The 21,263-nt window shown below is 34.4% G+C and overlaps 1 protein-coding gene across 1 annotated transcript; it reads left to right on the top strand.

Moving 5' to 3' along the window:
- Positions 1-2,032: 2,032 nt before the first annotated feature.
- Positions 2,033-11,944, top strand: LOC145067782 (large ribosomal subunit protein uL16-like). Its single transcript, XM_079014833.1, has 4 exons — positions 2,033-2,305; positions 11,421-11,546; positions 11,649-11,732; positions 11,876-11,944. Exons 1-4 carry the CDS (start codon positions 2,033-2,035, stop codon positions 11,942-11,944), a joined length of 552 nt encoding a protein of 183 aa, XP_078870959.1.
- Positions 11,945-21,263: the final 9,319 nt, after the last annotated feature.

Here is a 21,263-nt window from a genome sequence, read left to right as displayed (position 1 = left end):
TATGTAAAAACTTCAAAAGTAGCTTCTAAAAGTAGTTTGTCAAACATCTTTTGCTTTTTTTTTTTCTTTTCCAAAAAGGACTTTTTGTGTTTGAAAAGCTAAGCCAAACACCCCCTAAGTATATTCTCCATGTAATTCACAAATTATTTTATCAATAAAGATTTGATATCAAGGTAATTATTGTAATATGCATTATTTGGTTGCACTATCTACGAACCAACAAAAATCTGTATCATTTAAATACGATTTGAACCATCATATATTGATATAGTTAGGAAGGTATTCACGAAATGATTTTTTCAAATACCAAGATATAATTTTTTTACCCATTTGGTATCGGAAGAGTACATAGAAGTGTATCCATCAAAAAAAAAAAACACAAAAAAAAAAAAAACAAAAAAAACACAAAAACAAAAAACAAAAAAAACAAAAACAAAAAAAAAACAAAAACAAAAAAACGAGATAATCTTTATCTAACCATTTAGGAATGTATTAATTTAAACAATTTGGAATAATATAGTCATAACAATATATGATTTTTTTAAACCGTATTTAAACGATATATTTTTCTAAACTATATCAATATATTTGCAACATAGTAAAATATGAAAAAAAAAATCGTTTCAGTTATTAATGTTGTGGTGATAGACGCCTCATAATCCAACAAATTGGTTATGCTTATCGAAGATTTTTTTTTAGCTCATTACTGACTTTCAGAATTATTTTATTTGTTAATCTTTACATGAAGAAATTAAAACGGGTTGACTTATAGACCAATGTTACAGGGAATAAATCACTTCCAGCCTTATGAAATAATGTAGAAGATGCAATTTATATGTAGAGAATTATTCGTGTTGTCTATTAAAAAGAACATAAAGTTGAACTTAGATGATTGGTTTTGTCCATGAGAATAAGGGTTATCATATTAACCGAAAACCTGAACAATAAGCAATTAAACTAATATAACCAAACCATTACTAAAAGATATGATGCGATTTCTCGTATTGATTAACAGAATACATATGGTTCGGTTATGGTTTTCATCTAAAACCGAACCATTATAAACCAAACCAAACCAATAATATTAATAAATATTTTTAATATAATATAATATTAAATATATGATATGTAATTATATTACGAATTGAAATTTTAAAGGGTAATTATTTGTATTTAAAAAGGATAAGTAATTTTCAATTTATATATATATATATATATATATATATATATATATATATATATATATATATAGAGAGAGAGAGAGAGAGAGAGAGAGAGGTAGGTTCAGATATTCTAACTAATTATTGTATGAATGTATTGTTGATTGTGGACCAATAAAAATTTAAAAAATAAATAAATAATCAAACAAATAAATGAGGGTAATTTAGTAATTTGATAAATAATTTCTACAAATACACTCCTATAATTATGGTAATTACTTTGACTTACTTTTATCCCTTTTAAAACAATCAACAATCATTGTATTCTGTTCCATTCAAAATTACTGATGATCCTCCCTAACCCTAGCTCCAAAACAGATATAATATATGTCTCCTTAAAATCACCAGGTTAAATCTATATCCCTCTTAGTCCGAGCTGCTTTTGTTACCGCTGTCTTCCCCTTCACCTCTTCATCCCCATCATCCAGCAACACAAAGCCTAGAAGTCACTCAATGACGGAGGGAGAGGTATTACAGACGGAGAGTTCCATCGACCAACGCCCAAAGAAGATCGTCACCACCATCGTTTGTTGTTGCCGCTGATCTCCAACCGCCATTTGCTGTTATGGTTGTCGGTAAAACATCTCCACCCTCAATTGGCGTCTGATTCACCGAATTCGTCCCAATCGGCGACGGAAGAGGGATCATCAGGAGATTCATCGACGGGTCTATCCTTCGGGTCATCTTGAGAGAGGACGTAAACTTTTTTTTACCAACCCGAAAAGAAATCCAGCGACCAGAATGTCAGACCCATTTGATGGTAAAAAGATTCTGGAACGAGTGCGAGAGGTATAGGAAGATTGAAGGCATAAATGAAGAAGAAAGGAGTCGATGAGTTCCCCTTTTATGTCCATTTAGTGAGTTGGGAAAAAGAGAATGTCTCGAGTGAAGCACTAGAAGCTGCTCGAATTGCCTGCAACAAATACATGACAAATTTTGCAGGAAAAGATGCTTTCCATTTGTGTGTTGGGGTCCATCCTTTCCATGTGTTACGAATCAACAAGATGTTGTCATGTGCTGGTGCTAATAGGCTTCAAACAAGCATGATGGGTGCTTTTGGTAAACCACAGGGAGTATGTGTTCGTGTTAGTGTAACGCCCGCGTTTCCAGGCTAGGCATTATCATTGATGTAATTGTCTAAGTTAACCCTTGTAACTCTTTTTGAAGTATTAATGATGAAATATTTAAGTATTATGTGTTATGTGCTTAATTGTGTGACTTAATTTAATTAAGAATAAAAATAAGTGTCAAAATGAAATGTTAGATAAAGCCGATATCTATGGAAAATGTTGTAGTGGTTGAAACGAGGTTTCCGAATATATAAAGAATGCCGAAATCCGAGTTATAACGAAGAAGTTATGACCTGTCGAAGTTTCGCGACAGAACCGACAACGTTGAATGACGTAAAAAGTGAAATTTACGTTAGTGCGATATTTAGCCTTAGTGATCTAAGCGAATGTTGTAGAGTTCTTTAAACCGAGAGCGTGCATAAAAAGAACGCCTAAATCTGACTTCGTATGAGGAAGTTATGTTTTTTCGAAGTTTCGACTTAGCGGTATGCAGCCCGAATACTCGAAATAGAGATCGAGTGATATTTAGCCAAAAATTTCTAAATGAGAATTGAAGATCTCATTGATAGTAGTCCAACGATAAAAAGACAGACGAAAACTGAGTTCAGATGAAGGAGTTATGAATTTCGAACAGAGTTTTCCTGTTCCGACCTACTGAAAATACTATACAAGTAATATACTTATAAGATATTAAAAATCAATTCAAAATTAGCCAATGAAGTCTAAAAGAGAGTTGTAGAGCATAATCTCACCTTCGCGTCGATATAAAGAACGTCGAAAACGGATTTCGTATGCGAAAGTTATGAATTTCTGAAGTTCGGGGCGTGAACCCCAAAGCTGTGTCAGAGACCACGACGTGGCAAGCAGTGCCACGACGTGGCAAGTCTTCTGACACCTCCGGGAGTCCCCCAGATGCAACTTGCGATGACGTATGCAGTGACGACCAAGCCCACGACATGGAAAAAGGGTGTCACGACGTGGCAAGGGCCAAATTTGCCCTATAAATAGATTTGAAGGGTCAGCCGTTTAGGGTTGCTATTTTCTCTCCTCTCTCTCCCGTTTTACCTCGATTTACGTGCAATAAATATCCCGAAGCCCCGAAGATCCCGAGAAGTGCGATTCCCAAGCCGAAACTCTGCCCGCGAGAAGTTCGATTTTTGTGAAGATTTTCCAGATTTGTTGAGGATTACTACTACTGTAAGCCGTAGTGCTGTCCGATCATCTTCTGATCAAGTGAGTGTGTAGTTATTTTCTTCCAATACAATATTATGAAGTATTTTATATAAAATACGTGCTATGTGTATATATTTTGTTGTTATATGTGTGAATGTATATTCACTCTCTTCTATCTCATATATCTGATTTATTCTCTATGAAATACGTGTTATGTATGTGTGTCTCATCTGTTATGTGGAATATGTATTGATTAAAGCATGCTATACAGGTTTTTAAACTATGTATAAAAATGTATATTTTTATCTACTAATATGTTGGGTAGAACATGGGTAGATAGTTGGTGTGTAATAAACAGATGAGAGGCCTCGTTGTTGTTTTGATTCAGTCATCTAGTGGAGTTTAGATGACGACCACAAACTTTTCTAGATAGTCTTGTGGAACACTAGTAGGCTCGCCACCTGTAGGTGTTAATGAACTTGGGTGTTCATTCGCTGTAATCCATCCCCCTCATGGTTGCCTTATTTGACTTATAATGTTGAGGAACCCCCGAAGCATGTGTTGTCGCCCCGATGAAATATTCTTAGACTAGGTCCCTTGTGTTAGTTATTTTAGGGATATAAAGTGAGAATAATGGGAATGGGTAATTGGGTTATTGTTGGTTGACGAAAATTAATTTAATTATTTATTGTGGGTTGAAAACCCTATATGCTCACCAGGCTCCCAAGCCTGACCCACTCAGTTTTATTTGTATTACAGGAAGTGGCGCAAGGGCATAAGATGGATGAACCATCAAGTTGTTTTGTTTACAAGTCTATATATGTATATATTTGTTGAATGACTTGTAATGTTATCGTTTATGCTTTATGGTCGGTATCGGAACATGACATCCCAAGTTTTGATTATATAATGAAAATACATTTCTTTTATGAAATGCTTTGGTAAATATTATTTTATCACGTTTTGTTTTTGGGAACAAATTCCGCAACTCTTTCAAATCAAAAGGATTTATTCTGAAATTATTTTAAAAGCATAAATGAAAATCGGTCTTTTCTGGCAGAGGTTTTGGGGATGTCACAGTTGGTATCAGAGCATTAGTTTAAGCGAACTAGGAATTTGTGTGATTTCTAGACTTAAACTTAAAATGCTAAGTGAAATTTTGAGACGTGTGTCTGTTATGTTTTAGACACGAGCACTAGTTTATTTTAGGAAAGTTGTCTAAAATGCTTTTATGTGCTAAATGTTATATGTTGCCTTATATGATATTATTTGTTCGGATCTATGGTCTGTTGCCGACCGGATCTGGAAACCTTATGTGTGTAGGATTCTAAGCGTACGTCTACGATATTAGAACTAGCATGTAAACATTTCGGAGTGATAAGGATGATTTGAATATCTATCATGAATGAGGATCTAATTTCACCTTATTCGGTGTGTAGATCAAAAATGGTGAGAACAAGAAGTGGAGTTGGAAATGCTGATGCAAACAGGAATCAACCACTAGTGATTGAGCAAATACTTGTCGTAGTAGCAGCACCTGAGCCAATAACAATGGCTGGTGTACAAATGATGATTCAAACAATGTTAGATCATCAAATGGAGGAGACTAGGCGGTTGCTTCAACAGAATCGTGAAGAACTGTCAATTCATGTGGAAGAGCCCGAATTAAATGAAGGGCACTCAGAAGGTGGAAACTTCATGGGCAGAGTTCTTAGCGCAATTCAAGCGCAAGTTCTGCTCGGCTCAAAATCTGTTGGAATTAGAGAACAAGTTTCTGACATTGACGAAAGGCGGCATGTCAGTTGATGAATACACTAATAACTTTACCGATAAGATGGAGTTTGCTTTGCGCATCGTTCCAGATGAGTTGACAAAGGTTGACCGATATGCAAAGGGACTCTCATGGGAGTACGCAGTGCCAGTTCGTCAGGCACCTACTCTAGAGGCGGCTATTTGGGCTGCCAAGTCTGTTGAGAACAAGATTAAGGGGAGAACCACCGACAAGGTTGAGGTTGGTGAGAAGAGAAAGTTTGAAGGAACATCTGGTTCCAGTAAGAAAAGCAAATTTTCGAAATCTTATTCGAAAAAGTTTGGTGGAGGAAAAGGAGGCGAAGCGAAATTGTGTGATAAGTGTAAGAAAAAGCACTTTGGGAAGTGTAGTGAGGATGTAACCTGCTACAAGTGTGGAAAAATTGGACATTTTGTCAATGAGTACCCGAACAACAAAAGGATGTGTTTTGTTTGTAATGAAGAGGGGCACATTTTGGGAGACTGTCCGAAGAAGAAGGAGGCAGCTAAGCCCAACATTCCACCAAAGCCGAAGGCGAGTGCCTTCCAGATGACACTTGAGGCTGTGAAAGATGAAGTTGATGTCTCTTCAGGTACCTTTCTCGTAAATGAATTACCTGCTCAAATTTTGTTTGATTCTGGAGCCAACTACTCCTTTATTTCGCATGCGTTTGGTAGAAAACTAGCCTTGCCTGTTGATAAACTAGATAATGCTTTATTAGTCGAAGTAGCTAGTGGCAAGTTTGTACCTGTTAGCCATCGTATGAAAAACATCTTAATCGAATTTAATGGGAATAAGTTTCATGAGGAATTATTACCTATTGAACTTAATGATTTCGACATCGTGTTGGGAATGGATTGGCTTAGTGCCAATGACGCCGAGATATTGTGCAAGAAGAAGATAGTTAAAGTAAACCCGCCTGGGAAAGATTCGTTTATGGTGTATGGGGACGAACACAGAGTAAATTTTGGAATCATTTCTCTAATGAAAGTCAGAAAGTGTTTGACCAAGGGGTGTACATCATATCTAGCATTCGTGATCGATGCTAAGAAGGAAAAGAAGGTGATGCAGAGTATACCAGTGGTGTGTGATTATCCGGAAGTATTTCCCAAAGATTTTCCTGGATTACCACTTGATAGACAAGTGGAGTTCAGAATAGACTTGCTACCAGCAACCATGCCAATAGCAAAAACACCTTATCGATTAGCACCGACGGAGATGAAGGAGCTGATAATGCAACTTCAGGAGTTATTGGACAAAGGTTTCATTAGACCTAGTTCATCACCCTAGGGAGCTCCGGTGTTATTCGTAAAGAAGAATGATGGAAGCATGAGAATGTGCATTGATTACAGAGAGCTTAATAAGGCAACAATAAAGAATAGATACCCGTTGCCAAGGATTGATGACCTGTTTGGTCAGCTGCAAGGTTCGAGCTATTTCTCGAAGATCGATCTTAGGTCAGGATATCATCAGCTGAAAGTAAGAGAGCAAGATATAGAGAAGACTGCATTCAGAACACGATATGGACACTACGAGTTTTTGGTTATGTCGTTTGGACTAACCAATGCTCCGGCAGCATTCATGGATTTAATGAATCGGATTTGTAACCCATTCCTTGATAAATCTATGATAGTATTCATAGACGACATTCTGATTTACTCGAAAAGCCAAGAGGAGCATGGCAGACACTTGCGAGAAGTGTTAGAAGTCTTGAAGAAGGAGAAACTATATGCGAAGTTATCCAAATGTGATTTTTGGATTCGAGAAGTCCAATTCTTGGGTCACGTGGTCAATCAAGAAGGGATAATGGTTGATCCAGCAAAGATTGAAGCTGTAATGAAGTGGGAACAACCGAAAAGTCCCACGGAGATCCGAAGCTTTTTAGGATTAGCCGGATATTACCGAAGGTTTATCCAAGGCTTTTCTTCGATTGCTACTCCATTAACAGCTTTGACCCACAAAGGAGCTACTTATGCTTGGAGTGATAAGCATAAAGAAGCATTCGAGAAGCTAAAGAAGAAGCTATGCGAGGCACCGATACTTTCTCTACCTGATGGAGTTGAAGACTTCGCTGTCTATAGCGATGCGTCTGGGGTTGGATTGGGTTGTGTTTTGACCCAAAGAGAGAAGGTGATAGCATATGCGTCTTGACAGCTGAAGGAGCATGAAAAGAATTACCCGACTCATGATTTGGAGTTGGCAGCGGTAGTTTTCGCTCTGAAAATATGGAGGCATTACCTCTATAGCACAAAGTGTAAACTTTTCGCTGATCATAAGAGTCTCAAATATCTCTTTAATCAGAAAGAATTGAATATGTGGCAATGACGCTGGCTAGAGTTACTCAAGGACTACGACTGTGAGATACTTTACCATCCCGGTAAAGCTAATGTTGTTGCTGATGCTCTCAGTCGGAAAGTCAATGTTGAGAGAAAAAGGCCAAGGGCGTTGAGAATAGAAGTTTTCTCGACAATTGTGGAGAGTATAAAGAAAGCTCAAGAGGAAGCTTCTGAGAAGAATGACCGGAAGGAGGAACATTTAGGAAAAACGTTGGTGTTTGGTACAAACGGTCATGGACAGAAGGTATTCCAAGATCGTATTTGGGTACCTAAGTCAGGAGGAATTAGGGATCTTCTGATGGAAGAAGCTCACAAAACCATGTCCTCGATTCATCCTAGTAGCACTAAAATGTATAGGGACCTGAAACCCTACTATTGGTGGCCGACGATGAAGCTTGATGTTGCAAAGTATGTGGCCGAGTGTGTGACTTGTGCGAGAGTCAAGACACAACATCAGAAACCATATGGGAGTTTAGAACCTTTACCTGTGCCTATGGGCAAATGGGAAGACATTGCAATGGATTTTGTCACTAAACTACCCAGAACGAAGAATGGTCACGACATGATTTGGGTGGTCGTTGATCGATTCACTAAGAGTGCGCATTTCATACCAGCCAATGAGGAATGGTCTATGGAAAAGCTCGTGAATTCTTATGTGAAGGAAATTGTGAGGCTTCACGGTGTTCCGTTAACGATTGTATCGGATCGTGATAGTCGTTTCACCTCAAGGTTTTGGAAAAGTCTACAAGAGGAAATGGGTACCAAGTTATGTTTAAGTACAACTTACCATCCGCAGACTGATGCTCAGAGTGAAAGAACAATACAAACACTTGAAGATATGCTGAGAGCATGTACCCTGGAATTCCTAGGTAATTGGGATGAACATTTACCTTTGATAGAATTTTTCTACAATAATAGTTTCCACTCACGCATAAAGATGGCACCTTATCAAGCTTTGTACGGACAAAAGTGTCGTACGCCGTCTTGTTGGCTTGAGGCTGGGGAAAAGCAGTTTATGGGTCCCGAGATGGTCCATCAGACCGCTGAAAAGTTGAAAATAATTAGAGAAATAATGTTAGCAGCTCAGGATCGTCAAAAGAGCTATGCTGACAAGAAGCGAAGACCGATGACTTTTGAGGTTGGAGATTCGGTTTTGCTTAAAGTCTCGCCGTGGAAGGGACTTATAAGATTTGATAAAAAGGGAAAGTTGAGTCCAAGGTTTATTGGACCGTTTAAAGTTCTTCAGAGAATTGGGAACCAAGCTTACAAGCTCGAATTACCCGAAGAACTGAATGGAATTCACAACACTTTTCATGTGTGTTATTTGAGGAAGTTCACGAGAGAAGTTCCCGATATAATTCCAATTTCTGAATTGAGAATTGATGAAAACAAGAGGTTAATTGAAGAACCAGAGGCAATTGTTGACCGAAAGACTAAGAAGCTTCGATGCAAGATGGTCGAATTAGTGCTTGTCCGTTGGAAACATACGAATGGGTCAAATCTCACTTGGGAAACGGAGAGTGACATGTTGAGTCGCTATCCGCATTTGTTTGTTGACGTGTGATTCCGGGGACGAAATCATCCTAAGGGGGAGAGAATTGTAACGCCCGCATTTCCAGGCTAGGCATTATCATTGATGTAATAGTCTAGGTTAACCATTGTAACTCTTTTTGAAATATTAATGATGAAATATTTAAGTATTATGTGTTATGTGCTTAATTGTGTGACTTAATTTAATTAAGAATAAAAATAAGCGTCAAAATGAAATGTTAGATAAAGCCGATATCTATGGATAATGTTGTAGTGGTTGAAACGAGGTTTCCGAATATATAAAGAATGCCGAAATCCGAGTTATAACGAAGAAGTTATGACCTGTCGAAGTTTCGCGACAGAACCGGTAACGCTGAATGACGTAAAAAGTGAAATTTACGTTAGTGCGATATTTAGCCTTAGTGATCTAAGAGAACATTGTAGAGTTCTTTAAACTGAGAGCGTGGATAAAAAGAACGCCTAAATCTGACTTCGTATGAGGAAGTTATGTTTTTTCGAAGTTTCGACTTAACGGTATGCAGCCCGAATACTCGAAATAGAGATCGAGTGATATTTAGCCAAAAATTTCTAAATGATAATTGAAGATCTCATTGATAGTAGTCCAACGATAAAAAGTCAGACGAAAACGGAGTTCAGATGAAGGAGTTATGAATTTCGAACAGAGTTTTCCTGTCCCGGCCTACTGAAAATACTATATAAGTAATATACTTATAATATATTAAAAATAAATCAAAAATTATCCAATGAAGTCTAAACGAGAGTTGTAGAGCATAATCTCACCTTCGCGTCGATATAAAGAACGTCGAAAACGGAGTTCGTATGCGAAAGTTATGAATTTCTGAAGTTCGGGGCGCGAACCCCAAAGCTGTGTCAGAGACCACGACGTGGCAAGCAGTACCACGACGTGGCAAGTCTTCTGACACCTTCGGAAGTCCCCCAGATGCAACTTGCGATGACGTATGTAGTGACGACCAAGACCATGACGTGGAAAAAGGGTGCCACGACGTGGCAAGGGCCAAATTTGCCCTATAAATAGATTTGAAGGGCCAACCATTTAGGGTTGCTATTTTCTCTCCTCTCTCTCCCGTTTTACCTCGATTTACGTGCAATAAATATCCCGAAGCCCAGAAGATCCTGAGAAGTGCGATTCCCGAGCCGAAGCTCTGTCCGCGAGAAGTTCGATTTTTATGAAGATCTTCCAGATTTGCTGAGGATTACTACTACTGTAAGCCGTAGTGCTGTCCGATCATCTTCTGATCAAGTGAGTGTGTAGTTATTTTCTTCCAATACAATATTATGAAGTATTTTATATAAAATACGTGCTATGTGTATATATTTTGTTGTTATATGTGTGAATGTATATTCACTCTCTTCTATCTCATAGATCTGATTTATTCTCTATGAAATACGTGTTATTTGTGTGTGCCTTATCTGTTATGTGGAATATGTATTGATTAAAGCATGCTATACATGTTTTTAAACTATGTATAAAAATGTATATTTTTATCTACTAATATGTTGGGTAGAACATGAGTAGATAGTTGGTGTGTAATAAACAGATGAGAGGCCTCGTTGTTGTTTTGATTCGGCCATCTAGCGGAGTTTAGATGACGACCACAAACTTTTCTAGATAGTCTTGTGGAACACTAGCAGGCTCGCCACCTGTAGGTGTTAATGAACTTGGGTGTTCATTCGCTGTAATCCATCCCCCTCATGGTTGCCTTATTTGACTTATAATGTTGAGGAACCCCCGAAGCATGTGTTGTCGCCCCGATGAAATATTCTTAGACTAGGTCCCTTGTGTTAGTTATTTTAGGGATATAAAGTGAGAATAACGGGAATGGGTAATTGGGTTATTGTTGGTTGACGAAAATTAATTTAATTATTTATTGTGGGTTGAAAACCCTATATGCTCACCAGGCTCCCAAGCCTGACCCATTCAGTTTTATTTGTATTACAGGAAGTGGCGCAAGGGCATAAGATGGATGAACCATCAAGTTGTTTTGTTTACAAGTCTTTATATGTATATATTTATTGAATGATTTGTAATGTTATTGTTTATGCTTTATGGTCTGTATCGGAATATGACATCCCGAGTTTTGATTATATAATGAAAATACATTTCTTTTATGAAATGCTTTGGTAAATATTATTTTTTCACGTTTTGTTTTTGGGAACAAATTCCGCAACTCTTTCAAATCAAAAGGACTTACTCTGAAATTATTTTAAAAACATAAATGAAAATCGGTCTTTTCTGGCTGAGATTTTGGGGATGTCATAGTTAGCATTGGTCAAGTTCTTCTTTCTGGTTCGATGTAAAGATGGGAATAGTCAGAATGCTCAAGAGGCATTGAGAAGGGCTAAATTCAAGTTTCCTGGTCGACAAAATATCATTGTTAGCAAGAAATGGTAAGTATAATATCAAGCGTGCTAATAAATTTGATTAATTTTCTTGATTTTATAATATTAAGAAATGTTTTTTTTATAAAAAAATATGATTGTTAATTATTGGGGATTTACCAAGTTTAGCAGGATTGATTATGTGCAGTGGAAATCTGAGAATCGCATCATATCTGATGCTGTTAATGCCAAGGTATATATTTTTGTCATAACATATGCGAAATGTGCTTAATTTTTGCATTTGATTACAAATCTTAATATGTATTTTGCTTAATTTTTATTTTGATATCTAAGCCTCAGATTGTATGCTTATTATATTTAATAATTATTTTGCAGCTTTTTGAATGTCATGGACCTCTTGCAAATCGTCAACCTGGAAGAGCATTTATAAATGTTTTTGCTTAAAGTGGATTTTGTTCATTTATATTAACTTGTTAACTAATAAACTATATTTAAGTTATTTTTAAATATTTTTATTTTGGAGAACTCAATACTCGTTTGCTTCTTTGTTGTAACGAGAGTGATTTACTTGGATATTTCACTTGTTCTACTCATTTACTGATTTATGTATTTTTTTTACTTAGATATTTTCCAACAGAATGCATACGGTAATTGAATATGGAATTCCAGTTCTATTCGAATGAAATCACGAATTCCAGTTATGTTGGAATGGAATATGAATATTTTCTCACTGATTTATGCATGTTCTACAATTTTTGGTTATTGGTTTTGGTGCAATTCACAAGTCCGTATATTTTTCCAAAGGAATTTAGTTTTTTTAATTTTCATTTGCTAATGCATTATTGGATTCTAAACTATAATTGAATTTGTTTTAACAAAAGTTTATGCTTGAAGAACGGACCACAAAATTGAAAGTGATTCTTAGCAACATTATTTTTTTTAGAATGTATTAGTGTCTTTGTTACATTTTGATGTTTTCTTTCCCGATTTGAAAGTTTTTTTTTAGTTTTTTTTTCTTGAACAATAAATGTAATTTTTAAAAATTTTACCCGTATTCTATAAGAATTATTGTAATTTTTGTTTTTACTTTTTAATTGTTGGTTCAAGAATTTGTTATTCTACAAGAAGTTTTTAAAGTTATGATCAAGAAATAGGTTCAAGAATATTTTTATTATTTTATAGTTCAAGAATATTTTTATTTTTGAATATACTCATAAACATATATTCTGTTAGAATGTCCAAAGAATTATAATTCGTAAAATCGGATTTTTAAAAGTAATAGAATCTATGATCCCTTAAAATATGCATTTTTCCTTTATTAAATCTATATTAATTAACTAAAATACCTTTGTAATTAAATTAGATGGTATTTTTCAATTATATTTAATGCAATAATATCTATTAATCACTTTATTAAAATAAGTAAAATGATTGGCCCACAATCATTCATATATCTACACAATAATTTGTTAGAATACAATAATCTAAGTGTGTGTGTGTATATATATATATATATATATATATATATATATATATATATATATATATATATATATAGAAAAAAGATCAATAGCGATTAGCGAACTCCTTTTTTGGGAGCGAACCAACAAACCAATCTAAAAAAAATCTTATGCATTTGATTGATACATTGTTTTTTTTCCTATTTGTTTCCCAAAACCTTCAGCCTCACACCCCCATCCCCTATTATGTTTTGATCAACATGCACTACATCGTTGCAACTCTCATTCTTTCTCTCCGTAACGTCTTGTGTTTCTAGCTGACCACTCCACCTCTGGCGATAACATTTGGTGATGACTTCTCCATCCGCCGATTGCATCTCTGGTTTGATTTTCAACTCAATCTCAGCTTCGATTATAATGCTTAAATCTTCAATTTATGCCTTTTTTATGTTTATTAAATACAAATTTTTGAATTTTCATCTTCATTCTACTATATTCTCACTCAATTAAGTTACAATTTTGAAGTTTCTTATCTGCATTTGTGAGCTACTATTGAAATTTACATTGAATATATCAGGTTCTCAAAATTTACATTTGATTAGGTTAGATTTCTGAATTATATCATGTGTGGGTTATGACAAGCAGAGGTTAGGCTTCAAGGGTTTGATATGATTGTTCATAAGTGTTTAATATTAGCCAATTTCGAGTGGGGGGAACAAAGATGAAGCCCACAAGCTATTTTATGAAATGCCTAAACAAAGATGAAGCCCACAAGCTGTTTAATATTCAATTGATGATCTTTAATATTTTTTTTATCAATACCAAATTTGAATTTAGATATAAACCTAACTTTGATATAGTATTATGTTTCAGGATACATCAATTATATAGAAATGATATGAATGTTGATAAACTTCCATTTTTTTTGTTCCATATGGTTTTTCCTATCACAGACACAGATACATGGAATGTAATAGGCACTTTTTTAGAAAGATTAAAGAGTAAAGAGTTTTATTGAAGAGAAAAACCTTACTTTTGGTTGTCTTTTTTATAATCATAGAGTTTTTTTTAAACAAAAAATAGTTGAAATTTTAACAAGGTCAATTTCGTTTAACAAGAAATAGATGCTCAAAGAAAGAAATTGGTGTCCTTGAAATGAAAGACACCGACCTTACAAGCTGAGGTTACATATGATAAAAACTTATATGACATTAAGTTAAAAAGATATACACTCATGTATAACTTACTGTTTATATGCTACTGGTTGAGTCATGTAGCAATTTTGATGTTAAAATCTCTAATTTAGATATTGAGTTCACATTTTCAAATAAAATATGTGCCTTGAATCTCGATGAATCAATGACTATACATTTATGAGTGGTTTTGTGGTATTGGTCTTTAATCCAATGAAATCCAAGTGATGATCCATTTTTAAAATGATTAAGCTTATTTTGTCTTTTAAAATGACCATTTTACCCTTGGAAACTTTTAAAAAAAATGGGTACACTATAGAAACCATATTTGTAACTTTCTCTTGTCTTTGATTTTAATTGTACATCTATTATCTACAAAATTAAGTAAAAAAAAGTATAATCAATAGTATTTTTGTCAATTATATATTTCATAAAACATAGTTTGCAAGATTTATATTGCTTCATCATTCACCCTTGAGTAATTAGAAGCCAAGTTGACCAACTAAAATTCAAGTTCTTCAGTTTTAACAAAACATACACACACTACTAACTGTTATTTTAAAGTTGACTTAGAGATAAACAAAAATTCTTATCCAACAACCATATTAAACAAAGTCTTCATTCCATTCAAGGCGCTCACTAAAAATATGCATTAAAAATGTATTTTTTTGAAAACAAAAACTTTTTTCATATGTGAATTTCGAAACTTAAGGAATATTTTCGCAGAACAAAAAAAAACTTTAAAAATTTTAAACACTAAAAAATTTAAAAAATAAGAAATCCAAGTGTTGTTCCATTTTTAACCTTCTTCATCCCTGTTGTTGATACTACTTTTGATATATCAAACCCTTTTATTACCTTGCTCTTTATGTCATTGTCACTATCATGGTTGCATATGTATATGCTTATTTATATACATATGTATATGCATATTTCATACACTTATGAATATGTCATATACTTATTCTTATTCCTTATTCTTATGCACATACATATGTTATATACTTATTCATATGCATATGCATATACTTATGAATGTGCATATGGTTATTAAGATGCAAATATGCATATACTTATTATTATGCATATGCATATGCTTATTCATATGCATATGATAATTCATATACATATGCATATGTCATATACTTATTCTTATTTATATGCATATGTCATATTAATATACGTATGCATATGCATATGCCATATACTTATTCTTATTTATATGCATATTCATATGCATATGTCATATTAATATACTTATGCATATGCATATACTTGTGAATATGCATATGTATATGCCTATAATTATGAATATGCACATGTCATAAACATATTCTTATACATATACATATACTTAAGCATAATCATATGTATTTAATTGTCTTATGCATATACAATTATTCATATTTATATGAATATGAATATGCATATTCATATACTTATGAATATACATATTCTTATGCATATGTATATACATAAGAATATGTTATATGCTTATTCTTATGCATATACTTACTCACATGCATATGCATATACTTACTCATATGCATATGTATATACATACTTACTCATATGAATATACTTATTCTTATGCATATGCATATGTTTATTCATATGCATGTGTCGTATATACTTATTCTTATTCATATGCATATATATATATATATATATATATATATATATATATATATATATATATATGCATATTGATAAACATATGCATAGGCATATACTTATTCATATACATATAGTTATTCGTATGGACATGCATATACTTATTTATATGCATATGCATTTTTCATATGATTATTTTTATTCATATGCATATACATAAGCATGATCATAACCATATGTATTTAGTTGTATTGTACATATACTTATTCTTATACATATGCATATATTTATTCATAGGCATATGCATATGCTTACTCTTAGGCATATAGAGGCATTAACTATGTCTTTTTCAAATGTGCATGTGTATATGCACATGTTTTTTTAAAAATATGCATATACACAAAAAAAATATGCATTAAAAATGCATTTTTGTGAAAAAAATCTTTTTTCGATTATTAATTTCAAATTTTAAGTAATTATCATATGCATATACTTATTCATATGTATACGCACATGTTTTTTAAAAATGTGCATGTGCCTAAGCACATGTTGTAACACCCCATTTAGTAAATAAATAAGTAAATAAATTAATGATTGTATAGTAGCCCTAAAATTAATAATTATATAGCAAGGTGTTGGTCTCGAGGAGCTAATTGTCACAATTTTAGAGATTGGGGGTTCAAAGTGTAAAATCCGGATTCAGGTTGCAAATAATTATGAAGACAGGGGGATGTTTAGTAAGTATTAGACCTAATATGAAAGGATTTATGAAAGCAAGGGCTAAAGTGTTAATTATGGACCTCATTTGAAAATAATTATAGAGGGAGGGGCCACTTAGTAAAATATGGGACTTAATTTGTAAGGGGTTTACATGGATGGGGTTGAAATGGTAAAATATGGACTGAGTTCGAAAAGATCCTATGGGGAGGGACTAGACTTGTAATTATGCCAAAAGTTTTAAAGTGGACGGGGTTTATAACCCGCCACCTTCACCCTAACCCTAACCCTAAGGAGTGTGTTTGCAACCGCCAACCCCTAAGTATCGGCCACCACTTCTCCCCCTTCTTTGACTTACAGCGCCGCACCACCACCTTTGTTGAGGTCTTCAACCACCGGACGCCACCACAACGTTGCTGTCGGATGCCTTGGGCAGGCAAGACCGAATCTTGAAGTTGTAACGGAGTCCGCTGCCACCGCTTCTACGTCATCTCCTTCCTTTACCCACTTTCGTCATCTTCAGGCGATTGACACCGTCACCGGTGCTACTCCACCCATAGGCAACAACTCATATCTCTAGGTTTGTAAGAATATAAGATATTACTGTTTCATGATCACTCGTGATAAAATTCATGAAGTGAGTCAAATGAGCGTGGATTTAATCCAATACTCAGAACTTATGAACACCCATGAATGTTGCAACAACTCTTGTTATGTCCCATACCTTAGACATCAACAATCCAGCTTCATGACAGTCTTGATTCATATCTACTTCCAACATATGACCGACTGTGGATGGTTTGAATAACTTAGTTATTAAGGAAGAACGACCTGGTTATTCTGGAAGTCAAAACGTGCAAAGTGAAACACAAGAATAATCAAATCCAATATGGTCTCAGAACTTATGAATATAAATAGAACACCTTTTATTTATCACCATATTGATTACCCATCATTCATTGCATACTGTTTCAACCTATCAACTTTATACTTGAATTAAAACAATAGTTGTCCCATGCTCCAAGCATGTACATTATGTTTTCTAAACACTAGTCATGCCATACACCAAGTATGCACACTAAGTTTGTCTATGATCTTTACTCTGTGAAATAGATCGATTGAACATAATTCCAATGATTCTCATTTGACAATCACAAATCCTTACCGCAAATGCAAGAATTCCAAATTCCTGCCATTTACCTAAATCTATTAGATTCTAAACTTATATGCATTGATCCTCTTGTAATGATTATGCACAAAGTCACAAAGAACAGACATTACGGAGTATTCCAATAGAGATCATTCCATGGAAACGAAGTCTCAAATTCAAAGTACATTGCTTTAAACATCCTTCTTGCATTAAGTTTCCTAATCTTATACAGATTTAATGAATAACTTGCACCTATGGGAATATTTCCATATTCTCATTTTGACTATCACTTCTGACAAAGGGCTGCCTCTTTTCAGAATATGTCAATATGGTCCTTCCAAAATTAACACTATATTTCCAACTATTTTGAGCAACCAATCTTTGGTAAATCTTAGATTGTCCTCGACAATTGCTTAATCATTTTAGTCATATCTAATTCTAGCCTTTTCCCCCCTTAATTTCCTCAGCATTTGGAAAATTTAGAAAAGGTGAATATTATAGCACATGCAATCGACCCTATATCCGAAGCATATGAGACACGATTCATGATATCTCACATACACACATGATACTAGACTAATCTTTTTGCTATAATATTTCTATTTCTTTTTGCCAATTTCTCATAATTCGGATCATGAAAAGGGGTGTCGTAATCATAATCGAATTTTAGAACGCAAAATAATTGACCCATATATAGAATTTCCTTATGTTGAGCCATTTCAACATAAAATTCATATATATATATATATATATATATATATATATATATATATATATATATATATATATATCCTTGACTAAAGATAATTAAAATCTCATGATCTAACCTTTTAGATTCGAAATGAAGTACAATTTCCTCTCCCTTAATTATAGCACAACAACTTTTCCCAATTGAACTTTTTTTCTATAATTAACATTGATAACTTGCAACACTTATCATAATTATCATGCTCCCACTAACATGAGAATTATTAGCATAACACTTATGCTCTCACTAGCTTTGACATGTAATCAGAAATCAGTTGGACTTCTAGAAATCACTACTTTATTGACTTGCTTACCAAAGTTCAGATTTCTGATACGAGATGCTTTGATAAAACTTTATCAAAATCATACACCTTAGCTTAGATAGCTCTCATGTGTGTCTAAACAATTTCAGAATGATGAAAAGGGATGTCGTAATCATAGTCTCAATTGTTAGACCTTTGCCATTCCTCACATGTCCTTGTTAGTGTGTCGATTAACCACACACGCTCCACTAACGACTTTGAGAATGAAAATATCACACTTGCTATCTACCTAAAATCTACTTAGCGAAAGCGTTTCCTCACCATCATTTTCATGAATCGGAGAGAAACCTTATGACACTTAGATTTTATGGTGTATGTGTTCCTATCCATGTGAATTTGTCAAAAACATAATCACAATACATGGTTAATGATAAATCCAAACTCTTATGGATTGAACTTGTGTAGTCTTAACTTCTTGCCACCTGGCAGCACAAGGGCCTGCCATTGATTCCAAGTTGTTATGCAACCAATTGAGAACTCTCAGAACTCATATGCAAAGCCAACTTCAACTGGAATGGGCACATAAAAAGGAATATGTCAACACGATAGTTTATAAAACTCAAGTCGTGTGCTAGTGATAAACTATAGGTTTTATTCTTGATTAGATATTGAAATTCTTTCAGGATCTTTAAGACTCCCACTTTCCTCTTGACATATAAGACTATCTTGACAAGTATTCAAGAGATAGTGCAGATTCTTTATCAAGACAAACACTTCACATAGTTGGCCTTAGTTGGTCTTTGTTTTATCCAAAACATCACAACTTACTAATTTCAAATAAACAAGAGTAGAACACATTTTACTCTTACATTTGACAAGTGTTAATAAACCTTCTTTAAGATGTGTCACTCAAATTACAATCTTGGAGTATGACTCTAAGACTTGTTTTGAACAAAGTATGACTCATCTTCTTGATTTAACTATTTCAACACTTCACGATTCCTCTTCTTAGTCATAAGAATGCAATAAGATGTCCTTATAGAACCCATTGTGATATGGTTTCTTAATCATTAAGATGATTACAAAACATGATACTAAAGTACTCTCCCATCTTTTCAGATTTGAGAAACTTTTATCTCTCTGCCTAATTTTGTGACATCCCCAAAATCACGGCCAGAAAAGACCGATTTGTTTATGCTTTGTTTAAAAATCAGAGTTACATTTTAAATGAAAGTGTTGCGGAATTTGTTCCAAAACAAAAATATGATAAAGATTTATCAAAAGCATTTCCATAGAAATGTATTTCATTAAAAGAGTCGGGATGTCATGTTCATACAGATCAAAAGAATAAACAGTACAATATAAGCCTTACTACATTATTTCATATCTACAGGCCTATATCCATAATCCCTCGTCCAAAACATCACACCTATGCTCATGCGCCACTACCTGTAATACATAAAACTGAGTGGGTCAGGCTTGGGAGCCTGGTGAGCACATAGGGTTTTCAACCCACAATAAATAAGTTTATTAATTTCATCGATCAACAATAACCCGATTACCCGTTCCCGTTATCCTCACTTTACGTCCCTAAACACCTATGATAAGGGACCTAGCCTAAGGATCATCATCGGGACGGACACTACTGCTAAGGGGATTCCTCAGCAATAAATGTCCTAAAGGCAACCATTTGGGGGATGGAGTACACCGGTGAACATATCGTTCACAAACACCTACAGGTTGCGAGCCTGCTAGTGTTCCACTGGACTGTCTAGAAGAGTCCGTGGTCGTCATCCATACTCCGCTAGATGACAGAATCAACAACATCAACATCGAGGCCTCTCATCATTTTATCACACATCACCTATTACATCTACCCATGTTTTACCCCAACATTTCGTAGATATAAAATACATATACAGTTTAAATCATTGAAAACATGTATAACAACGTTCATCTAGCATAGATAGCAAGTATTCAGATAATATGCACACATAGCATGTAATTTATATAAAATACTTCATATCTATGTGTAAGTTGAAAGTAACTATGCACTCACTTGTTAAGGTGATGATTCCAAAATCGGGCAGCGCTTGCTTCTAACGATTCTATTTTCCTTCGACGAAACCTAGCATTATTATCGCTAAATTTTAGTCTAATATTTACCGTGACCAACTATTAGTCTTAGTATTATTATTATTATATAAGCGTTAAACAATATTTTCGAACCACTATGTACAGACAGGGGCCAGACATAAAACACCGGAGGGCAGGACCATTTTGGCATATAGCACTTCTGAAATCCAACAACCCTATGCGGCCCTTTAAACCAGATTCCCCGTACCGCGAGTAGTTAAAAAAATATTATAACGACACTTATATAAGTTATAATAATAGCTCAAATATTTATTATAAGTTCATAATAACAATACTAATTTTAAATATAAGCTATATTAAAATAAGGTATGCATAACTTACTTACAATGGGGTTTTAGCTAGGAGTCGGGCTCTGCAGGGGCAGAACTTCGTCGCTGAATCTTTCTAAGAAAGATTCGTGCAGCGCTTCAGCGCTCACCTTACTATACTAAGCTACAGAAAGAGAAGTCGAATCACGAGGGA

Source organism: Lactuca serriola, chromosome 1, assembly GCF_051521515.1.
Source record: "Lactuca serriola cultivar US96UC23 chromosome 1, Lser_US96UC23_V15, whole genome shotgun sequence".
NCBI classification, from domain to species: Eukaryota; Viridiplantae; Streptophyta; class Magnoliopsida; order Asterales; family Asteraceae; genus Lactuca; species Lactuca serriola.
Note: the sequence above shows the minus strand (reverse complement) of the source record. Positions and strands in the feature narration are given on the sequence as shown.